Source organism: Trichechus manatus, unplaced genomic scaffold (assembly GCF_000243295.1).
Source record: "Trichechus manatus latirostris isolate Lorelei unplaced genomic scaffold, TriManLat1.0 scaffold00075, whole genome shotgun sequence".
NCBI lineage: Eukaryota > Metazoa > Chordata > Mammalia > Sirenia > Trichechidae > Trichechus > Trichechus manatus.
The window spans coordinates 13,046,011-13,071,893 of record NW_004444011.1 but is presented as its reverse complement, the minus strand read 5'-3'; the positions used below and the strand labels follow the sequence as shown (position 1 = coordinate 13,071,893).

General features: G+C 37.5%; 1 protein-coding gene across 1 annotated transcript in view; it reads right to left on the bottom strand.

The window, feature by feature from the left end:
• CUBN (cubilin) overlaps positions 1-25,883 on the bottom strand; it is a 396,867-nt gene that overhangs the window by 62,148 nt on the left and 308,836 nt on the right. Inside the window, 8 exon segments of the mRNA XM_004391280.1 lie at positions 6,418-6,567; positions 8,286-8,442; positions 10,072-10,259; positions 11,787-12,012; positions 12,539-12,660; positions 14,660-14,809; positions 17,000-17,206; positions 18,280-18,451. Of these exon segments, the coding sequence (XP_004391337.1) occupies positions 6,418-6,567; positions 8,286-8,442; positions 10,072-10,259; positions 11,787-12,012; positions 12,539-12,660; positions 14,660-14,809; positions 17,000-17,206; positions 18,280-18,451 (1,372 nt within the window).

The window sequence follows — 25,883 nt, the reverse complement described above, 5'->3', positions numbered from 1 at the left end:
TTTTTTTTTTTTTGAGTTTTAGGTGAAAGTTTACAGTGAAAATTAGTTTTTCACTCGAAAATTTATACACAAATTGTTTTGTGGCATTGGTTGCAATCCCCACAATGTGTAAGCACTCTCCCCCTTTCCCTTTCTGCCCTGGGTTCTCAGTGTCCATTTATCCAGTTTTCCTGTCCCTTCCTGCCTTCTCGTCTTTGCTTTTGGGCAGGTGTTGCCCATTTGGTCTCGTACACTTGATTGAACTAAGAAGCACGTTCCTCATGTGTTGTTTGTTTTATAGGCCTGTCTAATCTTTGGCTGAAACGTGGACTCCAGGAGTGGCTTCAGTTCTGAGTTAGCAGAGTGTCAGGGGGCCATAGTCTCAGTGGTTTCTCCAGTCTCTGTCAGACCAGTAAGTCTGGTCTTTTTTGTAAGTTAGAATTTTGTTCTACATTTTCTCTCACTGTGTCTGGGACCCTCTATTGTGATCCCTGTCAGAGCAATCAGTGGTGGTAGCCAGGCACCTTCTAGTTCTTCTGGGCTCAGGCTGGTGGAGGCTGTGGTTCATGTGGTCCATTAGTCCTTTAGATTAATATTTTCCTTGTGCCTTTGGCTTTGTTCATTCTCTTTTACTCTGAACGTGATGGGATCAATAGATGTATGTTAGATAGTTGATCGCAAGCTTTTAAGACCCCAGACTCTACCCATCAAAGTAGGATGTAGAAAATTTTCTTTATGAACTATATTATGCCGATTGACCTAGATGTCCCCTGAGACCATGGTCCCCAGCCCTCAGCCCCAGTACCTTGGTCCTTCAAAGTGTGTCTAGGAAGCTTCTACGACTTTGCCTTGGTCAAGTTGTGTTGACTTCCCCTATATTGTGTGTTGTCTTTCCCTTCACCAGAGTTAACACTTATCTACTATGTAGTTAGTGATATCTCCACTCCACTCCTCCCCTCCCTCATAACCATCAAAGATGGTTTTTTCTGTGTGTAAACCTTTTCTTGTTTTTTATAATATTGGTCTCATACAATATTTGTCCTTTTGTGATTGACTTATTTCACTCAGCACAATGCCCTACAGATTCATCCATGTTGTGAGATGTTTCACAGATTCATCATTGTTCATAACATTGCATAGTATTCCACTGTGTGTATGTACCATAACTTGTTTATCCGTTTGTCTGTTGATGGGCACTTAGGTTGTTTCCATCTTTTTGCTATTGTTAATAATGCTGCAACTGAACATGGGTGTACATATGTCTATTCGTGTGATGGCTCTTATTTCTCTAAGATATATTCCTAGGAGAGGGATTGCTGGATCCTATGGCTTTTCTATTTCTAGCTTTTTAAGGAGGCGTCACATTGATTTCCATACTGATTGTATCATTTTGCATTCCCACCAGCAGTGCATAAGAGTTCCAGTCTCTCTGTAACCTCTCCTATGTTTGTTATTTTCTGTTTTTTTGATTAGTGCCAGTAATGTCAGGGTGAGATGGTATGTCATGGTAGTTTTGATTTGCATTTCTCTAATGGCTAATCATCACAAGCATTTCCTCATGTGTCTGTTAGCTGCCTGAATGTCTTCTTTGGTGAAGTGTTTGTTCATGTCCTTTACCCATTTTTTAATTGGATTATTTGTCTTTTTGTTATTGAGGTGTTGAAGTATTCTATAGAGTTTAGAGATTAGACCCTTGTTGGATATGCTGTAGCCAATTTTTTTTTCCCCAGTCTGTAAGTTCTCTTTTTACTCTTTTAGTGAAGACTTTTGATGAGCGTAAGTGTAATTTTTAGGAGCTCCCACTTATCAAGTTTATCTTCTGGTGTTTGTGCATTGTTATAGTCTGTACTGAATTTATGCCATGTTTTAGGGCCCCTGACATTGTCCCTACTTTTCCTTCCACGATCTTTATCGTTTTAGGTTTTATATTTAGGTCTTTGATCCATTTTGAGTGAGCTTTGGTGTATGGTGTGAGGTATGGGTCCTATTTCAGCTTTTTTTACAGATGGACATCCAGTTTGGCCAGCGCCATTTGTTAAAAAAGACTGTCTTTTCCCCATTTAAAGGACTTTAGTCGTTTGTCAACAATCAGCTGACCATAGGTGGTTAGATTTATATCTGGGTTCTTGATTCTGTTCCATTGGCCTATGAGTCTGTCGTTGTACCAGTACCAGGCTGTTTTCACTACCATAGCTGTATAGTAGGTTCTTAGATCAGGTAGTATGAGGCCTTCTACTTTGTTCTTTTTCTTCAATAATGCTTTGCTTACCCAGGACCTCTTTTCTTCCATATAAAGTTGGTTGCTTTATCTATTAATTGAAAAAACTGCATCTATAATTTCTCCAGCAGCTTAGGGGCATTTACACGGCCACACGAATCATGAGAATGTAAAAAATGTATTTTCAGCCTACTAAATATTTAGGAAAATAAAATAACCATTTATTTAATAATACCTGGTTCCAGAATAAGCACCACATTAATAGTTTCTCTCCCTCTCTTTTTGGTTAGCATTTGTTTCTGTTTTTTTTTAATTTTTGACCAAAAGAAATGTTTTGAAGTTAACTCTCCATTTTATAACTTTTGAAGACACCGTTAAGATCTTGAAGTTAAATTCAGAAACGAAAAAGTTGCCTTGTAAATGCTCAAATGGAAATTTCTTCTATGTCTTTTAATGGATTTCACTGGAATTTTATACTGCAATGGTGATTATACACAAAGTTTGAGAAGCCTATAATTCTACATTCTACAGAAGCCTGTAGAATGGCTAGTATTAGAAATGTAATAATAATGAGAAGGCTAGGAAAACTTATGCCAACATAAAGTAGCATAGTGTACCTTTAGAGTAACTTATTTTAATGGAAAGTAGGTCACTGAATCTTTTTAACCTTCCAGTAAGGAAAGCACAGTGTGTGGCTGAATAATCAGTATAGTTGCCCAAATTTCCAGCAAACTTTCCTAGCCCGTTATCAGTGTTCCGTGGCACAATGTATGGACAAACATGTTTCCTTGTAGTATTATGTAGCCTGGTGTAGCCCATCTTTCCCTTGCCAATGCCACCCTTTGTGCTAACAGCCCACAAAACAACAGCCTGGTAATCCTAGTCTCTGCCCAAGCCAACAGTTGCTCTGCTGGTATCTGGGCTCAGAAACGCTTGATCATTTGAATGATTTCTCTCAGAAACAGTTCCTACCACCTGTGGCAGCTAGAAAGGTCGATGCCTCTGCAATGAGGCTGTGACCTTCCCTGAGAGCAATTCTTCAGTTTTATCCACTATGCTGCACGTGACTCCCCCAGGCTCTCTTTAGAAGGGCTGTGGAAAGGTTATTTTTAATGCAGTTAATGAATCCCTAGCTTGTTGAGGGAATTCAAGAAATTCTGGTACTGATATGATAGTGATGATAGCCTAATTTTAAAACACATTTGATTAGTGTTGCCCTTTTTGGGAACCATCACAATTCAATTACTATACAGCCAGAAATTTCTCATTTAGTAGTTTGAAAATGCTGAGTACTCGTAACCCTGAAAATGTCATAAAACATTGACATAAGGAAATCCCGTAACACACACACACACCAGTCTCTTCAACTAGTTGAGGGTTAGCAAATTCGTTAGTAGAAGTAGAAATCACTTAATCTGGCAAAACCACAGATCTGCACTCAGATGACTTGTGTACAGGCACACCTGGAGATCCCAAATACTAACAGCAGAAATAACAAAAACAATGGCCACTGTGATAAATTGTAGTGCATGAAATATGTTTCTACAGGCTTTATCTCACTTTCATAACTTTTGTGCTTATCATTGGGGGCTTTTGTGTTGCTATGATACTTGTCACAGTCATCTAGTGCTGCTCCAACAGAAATACGAGTGGATGGTTTTAACAAGAGAATTTTATTCTCTCACAGTCCAGTAGGCTGTAAGTCCAAATCCAAGGCATCATCTCCAGGAGAAGGCTTTCTGTCTCCGTCAGCTCTGGAGGAAGGTCCTTGTGATGCATCAGTCTTCCCTTGGTCTGGGAGCTTCTCTGCGCAGGAACCTCAGGTCCAAAGGATGTGCTCTGCTCCTGGTGCTTGTTTCTTGGTGGTATCAGGTCCCCAATTCTCTGCTTGCTTCCCTTTCCTTTTATCTCTTGAGAGATAAAAGATGGTGCAGGCCACACCCCAGGGAAACTCCCTTTACATTGGATCAGGGATGTGATCTGGGTAAGGGTGGTGTTACAATCCCACCCAAATCCTCTTTAAAATAAAATTACAATCACAAAATGTAGGATGACCATACAGTTCTGGGAATTGTGGCCCAGCCAAATTGATATACACATTTTTTTGGGGGACACAATTCAAACCATGACAATACTGAAACCTGTTCCAGGTTTTAGCAGAACTTCCAGACTAAGATGGCCTAGGAAGAAAGGTCTGGCAATCTGCTTTTGAAGATTAGCCAATGAAAACCCCATGGATCACAATGGTCTGGTCCACAACTGATCATGGGGATGGTACACACACAACAGGGCAGCATTTAGTTCAGTTGTGTGTGGGGTCACCATAACTCGGAGGCTGACTCTATAGCAGCTAACAACAATTTGATAAAAAAGGCAAGTGATTATTAGAAAGAAAGATTAAGCAATTTGCACAAAGTTACATGACTAGGAGGTGGCAGACCAGGGATGGAGACCCACCCTAAAATGCTGTGCTCTCTCCCACCACACCACACGTCAGGCAGTCCAGGGTACATTTTCCCTTTTCCGCCACTCAGTCAACTAAGCCCAGGGGCTACTGTTTGGGGTCAGAGCAGTTCCGCTGTAATAATAGAGATTCCGTTGGTACTGGCAGTGCCTTTTGTGGCTTTATAGTATATTTACCAGACTTTTTTGTTTTTTTTTGGCTATATGCACGCTATTGACACATGGCATTCTTGCGTTTATTATTTAATGAGAACAAATGCACATACCAATGAAAAATCCTAACCACATATCATGTTCTCCTTTTCTCTCCTTCTAAAATAACTTTCTTCCTGATTATAAAGATAAACAAAAGGTATAAAGAAGAAAATGACGATCATCAGTCCAGACATAACACTCTTAACATACTGCTTAATAGCATTCCAGATATTTTTCATATGTATGTTATTCCAGATAGAAAACTGGATGACATTATACATAGTGTTTTAAAACTCTCCCCCTACCCTGATAATTTATACATCATGGACATCTTTTTATATCACTGGGATTTTGTGCTGGCACATGCTGAAAAGATTATATTTCACTTTTTATGCTAGCTTGACAGTGACATACATCAGTTTATATTTGGCATGCTCTATCAAACACATATGCCAGAAAATACAACTGTAGAGATGTAGGAAAAGGAGGTGAGGTCATAGAAAAAGAGAAAAGGGAGAAAGGCTTTGTATAATTTATCAATAGATGAGTACTGACATGTCGTTTCTATTTTTAACAAACATAAAAATTTCCCAGATGTTGAATAATGTAGAACATAAGTTTAACTTTTCACTGCCAGAGGAGATCAACCCAAACAGAAAGAAACTTTGATTATGCAGAGGTAGCTTGACAAATTAACAGACTAATTGTAGTTTTAAAATAGAAAGTTAATTTGTAAAAAATATTAATATATTTGAAGCGATCACTTTTCTGAAGTGCCATGCCTGATAAAATGAAACCTGTTACTGCTGAGTCAATTCCAACTCAGAGTGACCCTACAGGAAGGAGTAGAACTGCCCCATAGAGTTGCCAAGGCTGTAATCTTTATGGAAGCAGACTGCCACATCTTTCTCCTGTGGAGCAGATGGTGGGTTTGAACCACTGACGTTTTGGTTAGTAGCAGAGCACTTAACCACTGTGCCACCAGGACTCCTTTTTTGAAGTGTCATAGTATCCATTAAACATCAAGTTGTGTCTATTGTCATTCACCCTCCAGCCAGCAAATATCTAATACTATTACTCACTCGCTCATTTAACATTAGTAAGCAGCTATTTTGACTCAGCAAGACAATTTCTCTTGCTAGTTAGTTTATAGTATGTGCATGCATGTGGGTGTGGGTGTGTGCACATATGTGTGTAGCGTGTAAAAGAAAATGAATAAATTAAAAAAAACTCTTCTTAACATGTAATACACTTTAAACTTATTTTCTTTAAGCAATTTATGTGATGTTTGTGTTCTTAAAGCCATTGAATTATTTCTGTACTCCTGGATGGAATATACAGACCGGTACAGGTGTTCTTACAATACTGGATGGAATTTCAATTAAGTTTACATTAAATTGCCTCTGTAGGTGCCTATGAGTCGGAATCGACTTGACAGCAACAGGTTTAGTTTGTTTTTTTGGTAATATATTTTTACTGTTTTCTTTAAAGGGTGATTTTAGGGTATCTCTGCCTGCTTGCCCTCCACTGACTCCTCATTAATTTATTAAGAACACACTTACCTTCCAAATGGAAAGTCACAAAAGTCAAGAGGACCACAGAGTGAGAATCAGCCCCAATGATGTAGGTGCAATTCATATTGTTGTCATAACGCTTTGGGTAGTTCGGAGAAATGATGTAACCTGAAGGGTCAGTGAAATTACTTCCACATCCTACAGGGGAACAAAAAGGCGCTATCATAACATTTGTTCTTGCATAAAGTATTAATTTTATCAGTGAAGGAAAGACTCAAATTTCCTAAATTCTCTACAGGCCTAATTCCTTGAGGTACTCCAAATGGAAGAAGCAATAACTAAGAGAATGAATCTCTGATTTACAAATATACAAGCAAAATGAGAATATATATAGCTTTAGAAAAGCCTATAGAGTTTTATGGGTTAAGTAGTAGAAATTTTACTGCAAATCACGTCATTGTAATATATTCAAGAAAGGATAAATTAGCAAAGACTGAATATAATTCATGCAGATAAAGAAAAAAAATGATGAAAAGTGATTTGCCCTCAGTCAATACTTCATACACTTAATGTTTTAAAGATGTATTATTCTTATAATTAGAAAACTACATCAATTACCCTTGTAATCTGGCTATAAGAAGAACAGTTACTTATAAAAAAAAAAAAAATAGGTGAATTTATACCATAATCCCAGCTCATTAAATTCTCATTTAATGAGAATTCCTGATGTCAGAAATAAAGAGAAATATCTTTTTACCACTAAAAAGAAATTTGTTTTCATATCACCATATCACTGCATGATCTAGTAAGTATGAAAATATCTGTATCCTTCTAAACTGATATTAAAACAAACATAGTTATGCACAAATATACATACCATACAACAAACCAACTTGAAGATCTAAGATTAGGTCTGGGTTGTCTTTCATTGCTTCCTTTACACAACCCTCATTCTTTTATTCCTGTCTAAAATATCTGTTTACTGTATTATTACCTCTAATTCCTTTCCTCAAACTTTTTCCTAAATGGTCATTTGCAATTAATGGCTCCTTAATTTAATTCAGTCAACAAGCACATACCATTGCTTATCAGTCTTGAAAACGACTACATTTCCCACTAACCTAATTTGTGTTTAGTAGCCAGAGAAGTGGACCCATGTACTGACTTAGGAAGTGAAAATCCTGAAGAAAATGTCTCCCAGAGTTTACTGAAAATGAGAATCATCTGGGTGAGAGCTAAAACATGCCATTACTAGTCCTCACCCATAGAAATTCTGAATTCAGTTGGGTCTGGGATGAGGCCCAATATGTGTGTTTTCAAAGCTCTCCCAAGTGATTTTGATGCAAGTGGTATATGTGCCACATGCCAGGCACAATGGTGTCTACTAGTTACTGACCTCCCAAGTTTCTGCTGAATGCCTGCCCCAGTTGGGATTTTAGGCTTATTTTTAGACTTTGGCTAGTGGCACTCATAGAAGTCCCCGGGTGGTACAACTTGTTAACATGCCCAGCTGCTAACCAAATGGCTGGAAGCTCGAGTCCACCCTAAGGTTCCTTGGAAGAGAGGCCTAGAGCTCTATTTCCAAAAAAATCAGCCATTGAAAATCCCACAGAGCACAGTTCTACTCTGACACACATGGGGTCACCATTAGTTAGAATAGACTCAATGGCAACTGTTTTTTAGTGGCACTCATGTCTTTTATGTCACTTGTCAATTGACATACTGTTGAATTTAATTCCATTCTCACTGATTTTTGAAGTAAGGATTAGGTCACCTGTCCATGCTTTAGGCAATTGTATTCTTCTTCTTCAACTCCTGGTTCCAGTCATCCCTGGTCCAGCTGTCCCACTGTTCCCCAGCCCTGACTGTGGCAGGCACGAGCTTTCAAGGACCTTTCAGCCTTTAGTGCTACTTACGGCTTACAAAGGATGCAGAGAAGCCCTGAGCTGGAGCCCCCTGAGCCTGGAACACAGCAGTGAATGTGTTTTTCGGTGTGATGATGGGATCCGGAGCCATGTTCCCACAGCCTGTGGCTAACAGAGCATTGTCAGCCTCCTCAGTTCCTGCCCACACCTGGTAGAGTCATAAACATGATTTAGTGCTTACACTATTCCGCTGACCATATCTTAATGCACTTAGGCTTGAAAATAACGGTACTTGGGTGTATATAGAATTAAACATAATAGTAAATAAAACACAAAAATCCTGAGCATACTGTGAGAATATTTTTTAAGCTGCTTTTTTATAGCATATCCCATTCTTGACTCCTCCAAGGAGACTGTGTCCATTTTTATGTAGCTGGGCAGTGATTCTTTTCAATTACTATTCAGTTTCCTCTGAACTTTTCCTAGTTGACACGATCTAGCTGAGTTTTCGAAATACTAAGGAAGACACAACAGCTGCTTTGGCATTTGCCATTTATCCTGCGTGGAGGGCAAATTGTTTGCTTTCAGAGTCCATCTTTGGTTGTCTTTTGCAGTATTTCTGGAGTTTATAATTGTATTTAGCAGGGAGGAGTGGAGACCCACAGTCCAATGCCATTTTGTCTGGACCAGAAGTCTCTACCCAAGTCATTTTTGAAATTCTGTTTTTACAACTACAGGACTTGCAGGGCTTTAGTTAAGTCTATAGATTTGATGTTGACTCATTCCATAAGAAGAGAGTTCATTTACTTCATATAAAAAGCAGTTAGTAAGAGTGTGTATTGAAGTGTTTTATGAAACACATATATAGATATGGAATTTCATTGAAACAGCAAGTATGGATCAATGAGATATAAAACATAATTCAAGAGATGATATAAAATATAATAACATCAATGACCATAAAGGCTGCTACCACTCCTAGGTGGTTTTATACTCCAAGTACTGAGTGCTTTTTTGTGTTATTGTGTCATATTACCTCTGCTGCTTAAAACACCCCCACTAAAGTAGAAATTATTCTCTCCATTTTATAACTGAGTAATGGAAGCCTAAATGCTTGATTAACCTGCATAAGAGCAAGCAAGTGGTAAGTGGGAGAGTTGTGACTGAAGTCCAGTCAGTGTGACTTTAAAGCCAATGCTCTTTCCACCAAAGGGCATAGCCCCTTAGAGACATAACATATAAGATAAAAGTATGAAATGTGTGAAATGAATTTATCATTCAATCATCATGGTCATCGTTCAGGAAAGTGGTGTTTCTGTGCCACATGAGCAGGACAACTTTAGAGAGCTTTGCTGGCCGGTCCATCAATTTCTACACGGCTCTCTTGTGTTCTTTTCAGCTTGTGAGCTCTTAAGGGCCAGAGTAAAAGCTGGCACTAGCTACATCTCCAGCCCAAAGGGCATTTGTCCTTGAATGTCTATTAGACAATAAAACAAAAATGAACAAACAAACAAAAGACTTAGCCTTCTCTCTAGTTTCCACAGGAAGGAAAAACCATAATGTTCATGAGAATTTAATAAGGCCAGAGAACAATCTCCGTAACTGAATTACTTTGCCCATGTATTGGCAAGTGAAAAGTCACAAGATACTTACAAGGATGTGTGTTGAGGTTCAAGTTTTAACTCTTAACATTTGAGTTTTCTCACTTTGTCATCCAAATAATCCGAGCAGCAAAATTTTCCTTTTCTTGCTTTGAGAGGTAATGAGTCATTTCTAGTCTAAACGTTTATGTTCATGAAACCAGTTCGGCTCCAGTTAAATAAACAAGAGCACTAACCTTCACGAAGCTGTTCTGACAACGTTCGTCACCACTGGGGATTAGGAAGTTGTTGTCAAAGCTGATCTCCAAGTGTTTACTTTCGTGAGTAATGACTGTCCACGAACATCTGCTGTTCTCGGGGAAATTCTGAGGCCAGTGAGGGGATCTGAGTGTACCATTGTCTGAGTGAAGTATTCCACCACAGCCTGAAAAATTGTCATCGAAAAACTCATTAATCTGCAAGGAGGAGAATAACCATTTTTAAAATTTAAGACTTCTAGAGAAGGAACATTTCTAAATGTGAGATTTCAGTGTCTCTTCCCTGACATGTGAGTCACTGGTCTTTGGGCAGGTGCTCAGCAAGAACTCTCAATAAATGTAAGGTGCACTGAACCAAGACGAAACTTCAGCTGTTACGGTTTTGTTACACGTATACTGAACTCACCTGAAACCACTAAATCTTACAATAAAGAGGAGAGACTTCTGACTTCAAATAATCACAAATATTTTACTTCCCTTGAGGTTATACAGTATTTGTAGTTTGACAAGGCCAAATTCCATATTTTATTACCACTAACACATGAAAATACAACTCTGTATCTGTTTGTAATTTTACTCTGATGTACTTAGTTAGAGAATATGATTTTGAAGAGGGGAAAATTCTTCCACTAAGCAATTTGGTTCATTCATATTGAAACTGATTAATGGATAGAAATAAATAACATGGATAGAAAAAGAAAAATTTAGAATTTGCTTATAATATTGAAACATGTATCTAAGAGATGACAAAGAAAAACGTGAACTCAAAAAAAAAAAAAAAACTAAACAAACGAAACGATGACATTAAATTAGAGAGCATTTATTAAATCTTTTAATTTTCAATCCTTGGAAAACCAGTGGTTCATCTAAAGATCCCCTCTGACTTCAACAGCAGCAGTGTTTTAGTGAGGGAAAGTTTGACTATTTCTACAGAGATTTTTATAATAAGTCTGACTCTAATGGTAAGAATTACCCTGTGCAGTATTGCAAGGCTTTACAGAAATCCTGGACAAAGTATCCAATACATATCCTTCTATTTTCTGAGAATTTTCATCAAGTTTACACTTTATATGCACAAAGCTACTATTTTCAATCAAGTCTATGATATTTTGATTCAGTACTCACATTTTACAGACAGAGCATTCATTCTAATACACAAATCTTACCTCATCACTTTCCTACTCAAAACTCTTCAATGACTCCTCATTGCTCAAGGGATAACATATAAGCCAAGGCTCTTCCTGATGTGGACAACTTGCTTTCCTGCCCTCAACCCACTACTCAGCCCTCTGCCTCCAAGCTCCAAATATTTTAAACTGCTTGTGATTCTAGCACACATTTTCTACTACTTGCGATTCCTTGGTTGTACCATGCTCTTTTTCCTATGGAGGTGGCACGGTGAAGTGTTAAGATCAATGTTTCTGGACTCGCCTGCCTTTACATAAATCCTGACTCTACCAGTTATCAGCTATGTAACCTGGGCAAATTATCAAGCCACTTATCCTCAGTTTCTGCCCATGCCAAACGGAGAAAATATATACTGATGTTGTATCTTTCTTACAGGGTTGCTACAAGAGATGATATGTTTAAATATTTAAAATCAAGTCTGACACAGGGTAGGTATGTAATGTATATTTGATGAATTAGTTAATAGATCACTGAAAAAAAATGAGTGAAGAAAACGTTTCCTTTACCTAAAGTTTGTGTGATCCACGTAGCATAAAAGCCACCATGTTGCACCGAATGGTCTGAGTTAAAAATCACCACCAGCTGGTTGGATCCGGACTGAATTGTCCTGGGGTTTGAACTTCCACAGTACTGTCCTATTATGGGTGATCCAGGAGAGCCGCCATTCCTGATGGTGACTGAGTCCCAGGCACAAGTTGTATGGGATTCAACATCAAAGTCACTAAATGTAAGCTGGAGGAGCAAAAAACAAATTATGAGGCACTCCGAGTTGTAAGTGAGCTTATCTACCTTGGGGAAGCTATCCTTACAAATCTGTTTTTTTTTTTTTTTTAAATTTATATACTATTTTTATTTTTGTCCCTTATTTAATTCTTCCCTCTTTTCCCCTGTTCTTGTTGAAGATTTTCTCTTGAAAGTTTTGAGATAGGATATTTCTCCAGGAACAGGAGTCATTAGAGGACCTGATTCTAGGATGGCAACTCATATTAAGAACATGAATACACCTTTCTCCTGAATGTGGAATCATCTTCTATGTATAGCTTCTCCTATGCATGGAAGAGAGAGCTCAGTCATCATTAATGGTAGACTTGTAGATACTAGGGCATGTATTCTAATGAGAGAATTTCACAGAGAAAACAATGGGATATTGTTTTCTGATTGCAGGATCAAAGCCTACTCTAATTGCTTGCTTATTAAAGGGACATCGTATTGTTATTCTATAGTCTCAGAAGTAAATTACCCAATCATTAGAACTCACAGTGATGGTGTGGCCTTGTGGGGCTTCCAACAACCAAGAACAGTGGGTCAAGCTGTCATAAGAGGCCGGATAGTTGGGGCTTGCAATCGCTCCACTCTCACCTGTCTGTATCCCGCCACAGTCTGAAAATTAGATTTGTAACCCTCTAAATAAGATAAAAGGAAAAACACCTACAAAGCCAAAGTTAGTAGTACTTACAGCAGTCATACTCTACAATAAAAATAAATGAGTAAATAAAATTGTATAAAAGCAAAGAAAAATTGAGTGGGAGATCAGAGTAAACAGAATATCATATTGCTTCTACATAGCAAAGATAAGCTCAAGTTTAACACAAAGAAGAATGAAGATAATCTGTATCATAAATGGAGAAGAATTACACATGTGTATAGCTGAAAGTAAATGCAGTAGGGACAAAGTAAATGACACTATCTTTCTTGAAAGGAACCAGGCCATTGAAAAAAACATAAGTTTGAAGAATATGATCAACACAATAAGTAGAAATTTTATTGTTTGATATTAAGCACATATATTCATAAGTCAGCTATCAAATTATATATCAGCATACTAGTTGAAAAACGAATATATTTCTAAAGCATAGTATGGTCTGATGTTTAACACAAATAATACTGTTTCCTCAGGTCTGACTCTTTTCTTTCAATCTGATAAATAAATAAAAAGTGCCAAGATGGTGGAGTGAATAGATACCAGTCTATCTTACTCCTTCCTCCAAGCAACCCTTTGGTTACAACACTAAGAAATATTAGACACAACTATAACAAAAACATGTGTTAATATACAGCCAAACTCAATGGAAACAAAATGGGATCTCTAAAATTCATAAGCAATAAAACCCAAACTCATTGCCATAGAGTGACCTTATAGTGACTGTATAGGGCAGAGTAGAACTTCCCACAGGGTTTCCAAGGCTGTAATCTTTATGGAAGCAGACTGCCATATCTCTCTCCCACTGAGCAGCTCATGGGTTTGAACTGTCGACCTTTCAGTTAGCAGCCGAACACTTAACCACTGCGCCACCAGGGCTCCTTTCATACCAGTAAGTGAACTCAGATTTAGAGGGATAATCTCATACTGAAAGTGTGACAGTCAGAATATAGAACCAAGATATAGATGCTAGGGGTTGGCATGTGAGGTTTTAATGACCATGAAGGAAGAGAAGATATGGCTTTGGACCCCCACAAAATGAAAGGCTGGAACTGATACTTTTATGTAAAGTTGGGAAACAAAAAGGACTGCGATGTCAGTGAAAAGAAATTAGAAAAACTCCTATTGGCCTAGGGAAGCAGCAAGAATTTGTGCTGTCTGTCTTGGGTTGAAATTTCAGGTACAAATTCTGAATGCCACAGATGCAAATCCAACACAAAACATTAGCAAACAATATCCAATGAAATGTGCAAACACATATCATGACAAAGGTTTTATCCTGGAAACACAAGAATGGTTTAACAAGAGAAAAATCTTTTGATATAATTTACTACATTAATGTATTAAAGGAGAAAAAAATGAGATCATCTCAACAGATGCAGAAAAATCATTTTATCAAATTTAATACCCATTTATGATTTTAAAAAACCCTTTTTCGTACACTAAGACTTAAACAGACTTTCTTTAATTTGATGAGCAGTTAATATAATTAACAAATGAAATGTTGTACATCCTCATTAAAATCAGAAACAAGATGCTGTAATTACATCTGTTCAATATTATGATAGTGGACTTAGCTAATTAAGACAAGAGAAAGAAATGAAGTATTGGGATTGAAAGATAGAAAGTACTATCATTCACAGAAGATATGATTGTTTATACAGAAAAACCAAAGAGAATTCTATAGACATAACGTTAAGATTAATAAGAGTGTAGCAAGTTCTCTGGATGAAAGATCAATGTATAAAAATAAAACAGTTCCTAGTTGTTGGCAACCATCAGTTAGAAAATGTGAAAATCCCACTGACATTGGCAAAACAAAACAACTAATAGCTACCTAGAGATAAACCTAACAAAAGATGTGTGAGATCTTTATGAAAAACAATACATAAAACTTTATTGAAGTTTTTCATCAATTACTTTATCATCAGTGTTTGAGAGCTTAACCATAATTCTTACTTGTAAAGGAATACTCTGCATGGAATCCAGTATGTTCTACTTGTTGATTGGTGACAAAGTGTATCCAGACCTGAGGATAAGGTATGACCAATGGTACTGTAGGTTTTGAATGGCCACAAAGTCTCCACATCAGAGGTCCATCAGCATTTCCTAAGCAAAATAACATACCAAGTGCCATTATTATATAGCCTTTGAAACCAACTGTATATAATTTATTAAACACATTTTAATATATTTAAAATATTTAAATAAATTTACTTATTAAATTATATTATATAACATATAATATGGAGCCCTGGCTGTGTAGTGGTTAAGAGCTCAGTGGCTCCTTGGAAACCCTATGGGGCAAGTTCTTCTCTGTCCGACAGGGTCACTATGAGTCACAATCAACTCGATGGCAACAAGTATTTTGTTTTTTAACAGATGATATATATTATGCTATATATTATATATGACATATATTTTAAAAAATAATAAAAAATTTACAGTATTTATTGGCATACATTTAAATCATGATTTAGTAGCAGACAATTCACAAAGTTCCTCTCTATCTCTGTCAACTGCCAAAGAAAAAGTTCCTCCAATGGGCTAAAAATCTCATACTTTTTTGGTATAAATCTCTCTGTAATGTGTAATTTTGTTCCAGTTAGTGCTTTCATAATTATTTTAGCACCTCTGTAAACAGTGCTAGAACTTATTAAAAATAATAAATTTTTAGATATGCCTCCTTTAGGGATAAGAGGTATGATACCAAAAGTGGAAACCCTGGTGGTATAGCGGTTAAGTGCTATGGCTGCTAACCAAAAAATTGGCAGTTTGAATCCACTAGGTGCTCCTTGGAAACTCTATGGGGCAGTTCTACTCTGTCCCATAGGGTCCGATTATGAGTTGGAATCAACTTGATGGCAATGGGTAATACCAACAGTGACAAAATATATCACCAAGAAAAAAGTAATAATTACCTAGATTTTTAAAGATTTCTTCATTGTATTTAATCAACTAAAAGGAAAGAATATTCAGTACTCAGGCAAAGAATTGTCAGGCTGGCGCTGAGTCTTTTTATGAAGAATACTTTTGACAGTAATTTGATTAACATTTATAGCACACCTACAAGCTCACATTTATCTGTTCTCTGTTTATTCTTTCAGATCAACACTACTGATCTTACAAATCAGTGAAATTAAGTATTGGAAGTGTCTTGAAGACTGAGATGATAAAGAGAAGACTGCATTTAACTGACTGGAATTTGATAAATAACTATTCTGCTTGATTCTATAAGCTAGTGGTTTTGAAACAGGTGGACATGGTGAGTGTTTATGAGAATCACATAGAGAACATTTTCAAATTACAACATCTATTTCCCTCATAAGTCTTGTCTAGACTAATCTACTTCGGAAAGCCAAGATAATTCTCTTGCTCAGGCACTTGGTCTATGACCATACAAACGCTCCTTGAAAATTCTGTATGCCATGTTCTCAAAGGTAGCCAGAACTGATTTCTGTAGTTGCCCCAGAACATCCTCACCAGCTAACTACGTTAGCTTCTGAGTCTTTCACTCTCCTTTTCTTTAAATTTTCGGATAATGTAGAACTCATTGAGCCTTTGACAGTACAGATGATCTATGATATTATTTCCCCCTTATATTTATTAATTTATTTACAGGGAAAAGAGTGTGTTAACGTAATGGTGGGAGCAATCTGATAGACTATCTGATAGATAGTCAAGATGCCTTGACTGTAGGAAAAAACTAAAATCGATTCACTTTTCAGGAATGCAGATTTTTACAAATTCTTAAGTGAATTATGGTTTACCAAGTACATCTCAATCCTTTTCTATCATGAAAACTTGACTGCTTTAGAGAAAATTTCCCATATAGCTTCTATGTACTTCTCCATCTGGTACATTGCAAAACTTCCTTGGACTTCTAAGGCCTAAGTAGGATTCCACAGCCTCTTTGGGAATCCTATAAGTACTGGAAACTTCTGGTACATTCTGACTCTGTTAAGTTCCAGTCTCCAAGGAAAGGAGTCTTGAGTAGTAGAAGACTGTTGAAGGGCACTACGTGAACTCATTGTGAGGGAAGAGGCAAATGGAAATCTCTTACCGGTAAGTCTCACATACTGTGAAATCATTTGAGACATAGGATCCAGTCGTAAACACTGATCCACTCACATACTGTTCATCAGAGCATGTTTTCCTAATCTTGGCACAGAATTCATTTGAACAAAGTTCTTTTGGATCTTATGTATTTATACTATAGCTATTTGACTTCCTTCATCTTTGGTGGTCTACAGGCATAAGAAAAATATTGTGGGGAAATTGTTTCTTGATTGAACTCACCCACTCGAAACTCAAGGACATCAAATTGACAGTCTTGGTGACTTTCTAGGTAAAAATCCTCAAAATAAATGTAAATGGATGAATTTCCCTGATGCGGATTACTAAGACTCCATTCACAGTTTAGGTTTCTTGAGTAGTTACTGACTCCATTATAGCCAGGAGAAGTCAAGTTTCCTTCAGGGAAATTTGTAAGGGACCCGCCACACACTAAGAAAACAAAGGCAACAGAAAAAACAGTAAGATTCATGCCATAACAGAAGATACAAACAATACAAGAACAATAACTAAAATAACATCACCACCGTTATTGGTTTTTCTAGATGAAGCTGGTGTTGTAGTTAAAGGGCTAGCTCATGCATGTAAGCCATGGAAGAAGTTTTTGTGAGTTTATAAAGGAACGGTGTACGAAAATAAAAAGTTTCTTTATCACCCCTGTAAGTGCAGATTAGGTAGGTGAGGTTTGGCTGCGCATCATTATTTCCTAATTTGGGCCTATTATTACTTTGTATTTAATTTAGAGAAGTGCTCAAATATAGTGGTTGTAGGTCTTAATGGCTTCTAATTAGAAATTCTCCACGCACCCCAAGAATTTAATTGGATCAAACAGAGAATATGATAACACTGGAGTGTCAATGAATTTGCCCCTTTTAACAAGGGAAAAAATGTTCCTTTTATCAATGAAGTAACTTAAGTTTTTTAAAAAAATACCGTTCCACTATTCCTACATTTAAAAACCATTAGATAATAGCACCAATCTAGAAAGTAAAGGGATATTTACAATTAGAAGCCACATCTAGCTTAATTTAAAAATTCTCTATACCAAATGTGAAACCCTTTCCCCTGTTAATTTCATATATATGAATGATTAGGAAACAATGAAATCTGTCTTTCTTTGATTAAAATAGTTACTCTCTGGGAGTAAGTTGCTCTCTAAGAGGTAAATGGTCTCTTTCAGCACAAAAGAATCCACCAGGAACTGCAGAACAGCCAACTATAATGGCAATGTTGCGTAGAATAGAGTTAGGAAGCTCTTTCAATAGTATTTTTTTAAAGTTTTTAATTCACAGTAGCAGTTTTCTTTCTGAAACCCCAATTTTTTTTTTTCCTGTCTGGGTTGGTTTTTCCATCTGGCTATGTACATTTGTCTTATGTAGAAAATCTCAGGTGTAACGTTTATCACTAAAGGGAAAATAGGAGGCTCCAGTGCTGTTGGCAGTGGTTGTGGGGCATGTTTAGTACATCAGATTAAAATAAGGTGTATTTATTACATTCTCCCTTACCTGCATCTTCACTGGATGTGTAGGAAGCAACGAATCCTCCATAAGGCCTGGACCCATCAGTGAAAAAAACGACTTTCATTGTATTTCCTGAAGATTTTATCTGGTCGCTTACATTCACTCTACTACACAGTTTCTCTAGTTGGGGTGAGTTACTTCTAATACCATTGAATACCTGTTGGAAAAATAGTTTAACCTTTAGACACACAGTCCATCTTACTGAATACTTCTTAGGAGGTAATATTCTCAGCCCAGACCTAGTTCTTTCAAAGGAAACCCTGAGCTAAAATGAATTACTTAACAATACAGGCTCCTATCCCAGGGCTACAAACCACTAAGTTAGTATGAGCACATTTTGTGGCCTCAGGGTCATTTCACTGAAATGAAAGTATTACAGTAATGTCCACCAGTCATGCAGTGACAAATGAAAAACTGCTGTACTCTTTGCAACCGGAAAACATGTTCTAAATGTAAAGGAGATATTTGAATATGCTTACATTTTCATTTCACAGAGTTCACTGACAGGTAGTTTTTCTTAACAATGCATTAGGACCTTTGATAGTTAGAAGGAAGGCTTAAATGCTGGTCTCTGATAATTGAAGTATATAATAATTCAAGTATTCCAAAATAGCTTGAAAAGTAATTTTAAAAAATCAATCTTCTTATAAATATAATAGTTATTCCCCAATTACTTATGGATTCAAAACAATTTTTTTTACCAATTTACATTTTAAAAAAATGGACTAGAGTATTGTTGACTACAAAATATTAAACAGTAATTCTAGTTATACACATAGTTACAGTAATTGGCAAAGTAGGGGAGGCTGAGCCAACATGGTGCTTTAGACAGAAGCACCATGCTGTCCCTCTACCGCAGAGTCCTGAAAAACTAAGTAAAATGGAGACAAACGTCAATCCTGGAACCCTAAGTGTCAAATGAAGAGATAAAGAACTCAGTCAAGCACTGAATGGAATAAGAAACTGACAGAGAACAGAGAGTGAGGAGATACGAGTGGAGGTCCCCTATCAGCTAACACAGCACGGATTTGCCATCTTGGACTCCTGTCAGAGAACGGCGGACAGGGAGTATGGGAAAGCAGCTTTGTGGAGCTTCCAGCAGGAGACAGAGAACCCAGTAATCAGCGATATATGCTTTCCCAACCCCCACCTTTCTTCCCCCTGCTCAGCCTCTGCTGTTTCCGTGGGCCAAGTGACCATGGCCTGGGAGGCGCCAGCTCCTTGCCACTTGGATTTTCCCTGCCCACACCAGCCGGCTCCTTCAGTACCAATTTGTTGCTGCTATTGCTTTGTTTGGCTTCTTTTGGTTTCTTCCCTTCTTCTCACCTCCTCCCCTCTCCTTCCTCTCCAATGCCTGGCTCTGTGTGCCATCTTTGCTTCTTCTTGACAGGCTGTGAAGTGCTGCTTGGCTGGGGAAATGCTTCCGCAGTCTGCACAGTCACGTTAGTGGGATCCCCTGGGCCTTTTTTGTTTGTTTGTTTTCTTTTTCTTTTCCTAGATTGGGAGCCCCTTTTAGCCGGGCTGTACTTCATGGCATGGGAGCCACTTTCCCATTCTGCACAGCTGTCCTGTGGGATTCCTGGGGGCATTTATTTCTTTTTCTTTTTTCCTTTCTTCATTTCTCAGTTTCTCATCTCTCTCTGTTTTCCTTCTTTTCCTGTCTCCTGCATACCTGGCATAATGTGCCATCTCCACCCCTTCTAGACGGACTGTGCTCTGAGGCCTGGGAACCACTTCCCCAGGCGATGGTGGGATCCAGGGGGGCATTACTTTTTAAATTTTTATTTATTTTTCTCTTTTTCTTTTTTCCTTTTTGTATTTCTTCATTTCTCTTCTCTCCACTCTAAAGGCAAGATCCCTCAGCACTTTTTTTGTTTGATTTTTGGATCCTATTTCTCTCTCCTCTTCTCTTCTTTACCATACCCATCTTAGATCCACACATCACAACTTCCTTCCTCCCTCCTGCTTACCTGCATCATATGCTGAACATCACACTCCCAAGAACCACAGGCAAGGCCTACTAGAACCTGCTCTGCACTGACCCCTGGCCTGCCCTGTTGGCCCCAATACGTGCCACAAAAACCTATCTCAGCCCTTCCCCTTTAGCTGGACCTGTCTGCTGCACCATAGCTAAGCAAATGGCCTTGTCCATTGGACAAACAGGTGAAAAGTATTGTGCCCACAGACGAGCAAACAACAAGAATGCACAGCCTGCCTACACAGACATAACCAAATAAAACAGGATGAAACAAACAAATCTACAATCAATAAATGAAGAAAATAACTACTGAATGTCCCAAAGACAGCAGACAATATCAAAACATATAAAAAAACAGGACAGGATGGTTCCAGTAGAGGTCCAAAATAATACACCAGATGACTTTCCAGCCAAAGAAAAAGCACTAGAACTACATGATAGGGAATTCAAATCTCTACTATTCAGGGCTATCCAAAAGTTGAAGCAAAAAGACACAAAAGTGAGGAAAAAATAGACAAATTCATGGAAAAGGCAGATGAATTCGTGGAAAATACAGACCAAAAAATGGAATAATTCAGGAAAATAATACAGAAATAAAATGTCAAATTCACAACTAGAAATCTTACTAAAACAATAGTTAGAAATCCAAAAGATAAACAACAAGATTTCAGAAACGGACAGTGCATAGAAGGTCTGAGGAGCAAGTCTGAAACAATGGAAGACAGGATCAGCAAAATTGAAGACAAATACTTGGATACAACTGTTTGAGGAAAAATCAGAAAAAAAAAGAATGAAGTAAAATGAAGAAACCCTGAGAATTATGTGGGACACAATCAAAAGCAAAACTTTGCAAGTGATAGGAGTTCCAGAACAGGAGGAGAAAACAGAAAACACAGAGAAGATTGTTGAAGAATTGCTGACAGAAAACTTCCCTAATATCATGAAAGATGAAAAGCTGACCATCCAAGAATCTCAACGAACCCAACATAGGATAGACCCCAAAAGCAAATCACCAAGGCATATCATAATCACACTCTCTAACATCGAAGACAAACAAAGAATCCTGAGAGCAGCTAGAGAAAAACGAAAAGTCACATACAGAGGGGAAACAATAAGACTAAGCTCTGATTACTCAACAGAAAACATGCAGGTGAGAAGGTAATGAGATGACATATGTAAAATCTTGAAAGAAAAAATTGCCAACCAAGAATAATATATCCTGCAAAACTCTCACTCAAATATGATGGTGAAATTAGGATATTTTCAGATAAACAAAAATTAAGGGAATATGTAAAAACCAAACCAAACTTAAAAGAATTATTAAAAGGAGTCCTTCACTTTGAGAACAAACAACATCAGATCCTACGTCCATCCTAGGATGTACGATTGTACCAGCCAGACACCAACCTAGGAAATGAACTCTCAAGGACTATTCAAAACAAAAAGATTTACAACAGGGAACCAGAGGGGTTAATCTGCAAATGACAAACATGTCAGAACAACAGAAGAGGGAATAAACAGCATAGGTATAGAACTTTCTAAAGAGGAGGAAGGCAAGGCAATACCAAGTAATAATAGATGAGTACAAACCTAGGAAGATAAGGGTAAATTTCAAGGCAACCACAAAGAAAGTTACAAACCTACTCATCAAAATAAAGAAGAAAAACATAAAGTCTCAGTAAAAACAAAATCTACAAAAACAAAAGAAATTAAAAAAATCCACAAACAATAGGAAATCAGCACAGGAGAGTAAGAGGAACAAAGAAAGCATCAGCACCAAAAAAAAAAAAGCACTACAAAATGACAGCAATAAATGCACACCTATCAACAATTACATGGAATGTAAATGGCCTAAATGCACCCATAAAGAGACAGAGAGTGACAGAATGGATTAAAAAACAGGATCCATCAATATACAGTCTACAAGAGATTCACCTCAGAAACAAAGACATAAATTTATTAAATCAAAGAATGGAAAAAAATATATCAAGCAAACAGCTACCAAAGAAGAGCAGGAGTGGCAATACTAACCTCAGATAAAATAGACTTTAAAACAAAATCCACCACAAAAGACAAAGAAGGACACTATAAAATGATGAAAGGATGATCTGTCATGAAGACAAAACCATAATAAATATCTACGCACCCAATGACAAGGCTCCAAAATACATAAACTCTAACAGCACTGAAAAGAGAAATTGACAGTTACACAATAATAGTAGGAGACATCATCACACCACTCTCAGTAAAGGACGGAACATCTAGAAAGAATTCAACAAAGATACAGAACATCCAAAGGACACAATCAGCTAACTTGACTTCATACACATATATAGAACACTCCACCCAACAGCTGCAAAGTACACATTCTTTTCCAACACACATGGAATGTTCTCCAGAATAGACCACATCTTAGGCCACAGAGCAACCCTCAACAAAATCCAAAACATTGAAATAATACAAAGTATCTTCTCTGACCACAACCCCATCAAAGTAGAAATTAACAACGAGAAGACCAAGGCAAAAAAATCAGTTACATGGAAACTGAATAACACCCTGCTTACAAACCACTGGGTAATAGAAGAAATCAGAGATGGAATCAAGAAATTCCTAGAATCAAATGAGAATGAAAACACATCATACCCAAACCTTTGGGAAACAGCAAAGGCAGTGCTCAGAGGTCAATGTATAGCAATAGATGCATACATCAAAAAGGAAGAAAGGGACAAAATCAAAACATTGGCTACACAACTTCAACAAATAGAGAACAGCAAAAGAAGCTCACAACCACCAGAGGAAAAGAAATAATAAAGACCACAGCAGACATAAATGAAATAGAGAATAGAAAAACAATAAAAAGAATCAACAAAACGGAAAGTTAGTTCTTTGAAAATATCAACAAAACTGACAAACCACTGGTTAAACTCACAAAAGAAAAACAGGAGAGGACACAAATAACCCAAATAGGAAATGAAATGGGAGACATTACAACAGACTCAACTGAAATAAAGAGGATTATAACACAGTATTATGAAAAACTATACTTAAGAAATTTGAAAACCTAGAGGAAATGAACAAAATTTCTAGAAACACACTACCTACCCAAACTAACACAAAGTGATGTTGAAAATCTGAACAGACCCATAACAAGAGAAGAGACTGAACAGGTAATAAAAAAAACTCCCAACAAAATAAAAAGCCCTGGCCCAGATGGCTTCACTGGAGAATTCTACCGAACACTCAGAGAAGAGCTTACACCAGTACTACTCAAACTATTTCAGAACACAGAAAAGGAAGTGGCACTTTCAAATTTATTCTATGAAGCCAGCATAACACTGATACCAAAACCAGGCAAACACACCACAAAAAAAGAAAATTACAGACCAATATCTCTGATGAATATGGATGTAAAAATTCTCAACAAAATTCTAGCCAATAGAATTCAGCATTATATCAAAAAAATAATATACCACAACCAAGCAGGATTAATACCAGGTATGCAAGGATGGTTCAACATTAGAAAATTCATCAATGAAATTCATCACATAAATAAAAGAAAAGAATCACACGATCATATCAATCGACACAGAAAAGGCATTTGACAAAGTCCAAAACCTTTGAAGGGAGGGGATGAAAAAAACACTAACTAGTCAATAGATAAGTGGTAACTTTGGTGAAGGGTAAGACAGTACATAATACTGGGGAAGCCAGGGCAACTTGTACAAGGAAAGTTCATGGAAGCTCCATAGACACATCCAAACTCCCTGAGGGACCAAATTGCTGGCCTAAGGGCTGTGAGCACCATGGTCTCAGGGAACATCTAGTTCAATTGGCATAACATAGTTCTACATTCTACTTTGGTAAGTAGCATCTGGGGTCTTAAAAGCCTATGAGAGGCCATCTAAGATACTCCACTGGTCTCACCCCTTTGGGAGCAAGGGAGAATGAAGAAAACTAAAGACACAAGGGAAAGATTGTTCAAAGGACTAATGGGCCACAACTACCATGGCCTTCACCAGACTGAGTCCAGTACAACTAGATGGTACCTGGCTACCACCACTGACTGCTCTGACAGGGATTACAATAGAGGGTCCTGGACAGAGCTGGAGAAAAATGTGGAACAAAATCTAACTCACAAAAAAAGACCAGACTTACTGGCCTGACAGAGACTAGAGAAACCTTGAGAGTATGACCCCTGGACACCCTTTTATCTCAGTAATGATATGACTCCTGAAGTTCACCCTTCAGCCAAAGATTAGATACGCCCATAAAACAAAACAAGACTAAAGGGGCACACCCAGCCCAGGGGCAAGGACTAGAAGGCAAGAGGGGAAAGGAAAGCTGGTATTAGGGTACCCAAGGTCGTGAAGGGAGAGTGTTGACATGTCATGGGGTTGTTAACCAATGTCATAAAAAAAATGTGTACTGTTTAATGAATAGCTAGTTTGTTCTGTAAACCTTCCTCTAAAGTACAATAGAAAATAATAATAATTGGCAAAGTATTATTCTACTGCTGTACAAAGGCAAGGTGAATTTTTAACATTCCTGATTTTTTACAGTTTAAAAAAAAAATCCAGAAGTAACTAAACTGTTTTTGATTGATTGATATTCCTGTTTCTGAAAAGGATTTGAACGGCTCACAGTTGGAGATAATTACTCAGACTGTGCTACAAAGAGCTATGCCAAAGAGGAATGGAGTAAATAACAGAAGATATATGCTTTTTTATTTACTATGATTGATCATTAAATTTAGCCCTGTGGGGACTTCTGGTTTAAAGCCTCTCCTAGCTTGCAGCCCCAGACACAGCATTTCCTGTCCTGTACCGACCTCTGACAAAATGCCAGACTGTGCTTATCACCCCACTCAGACTACCTCATCTATCAGCACAACCCTCCTGGACATAAAATATTATTTCTGTTTTCCAGACTAAGACACTAGAGTTCAGGAAGGTTATTTTTTTATGATCTTTTTATAATCAATTTTCCCTAGTTCATAGAGCTAGTAATAGAATTGAGATTCACCACCACCTACTGCTCTGACAGGGATCACAATAGAGAGAGCTGGAGAAAATATACAACAAAATTCAAACTCATAACAAAAGACCAGACTTACTGGTCTGACAGAGACTGGAGAAACCCTGAGTATGGCCCCCAGAAACCCTTTTAACTCAGTACTGAAGTCACTCCTGAGGTTCACCCTTCAGCCAAAGATTAGACAGGCCTATGAAACAAACAACAACACGTGTAATTCAACCATGTATAGGAGACTAAATGGGCACACAAGCACACCAAGGACTAGAAGGCAGGAGGGGACAGGAAAGCTGGATGAATGGAAATGGGGAACCCAAGGTTGAGAAGGGGAGACTGTTGACATGTTGCAGACTTGGCAAACAATTTCACAGGACAATATATGTATTAATTGTTTAATGAGAAACTAATTTGCTTTGTAAAACTTCATATAAAGCACAATAAAAAAAAGTATAGATATAAAAAAAAAAGAATTGAGATTCAAACCTTTCTCTAATACTTAAAATAGGAATAGGCAACACATTACCAGATTTTTACTAGTCACTATAACCAAAAAAAAAAAAAAAAAACCAAACCCATTGCC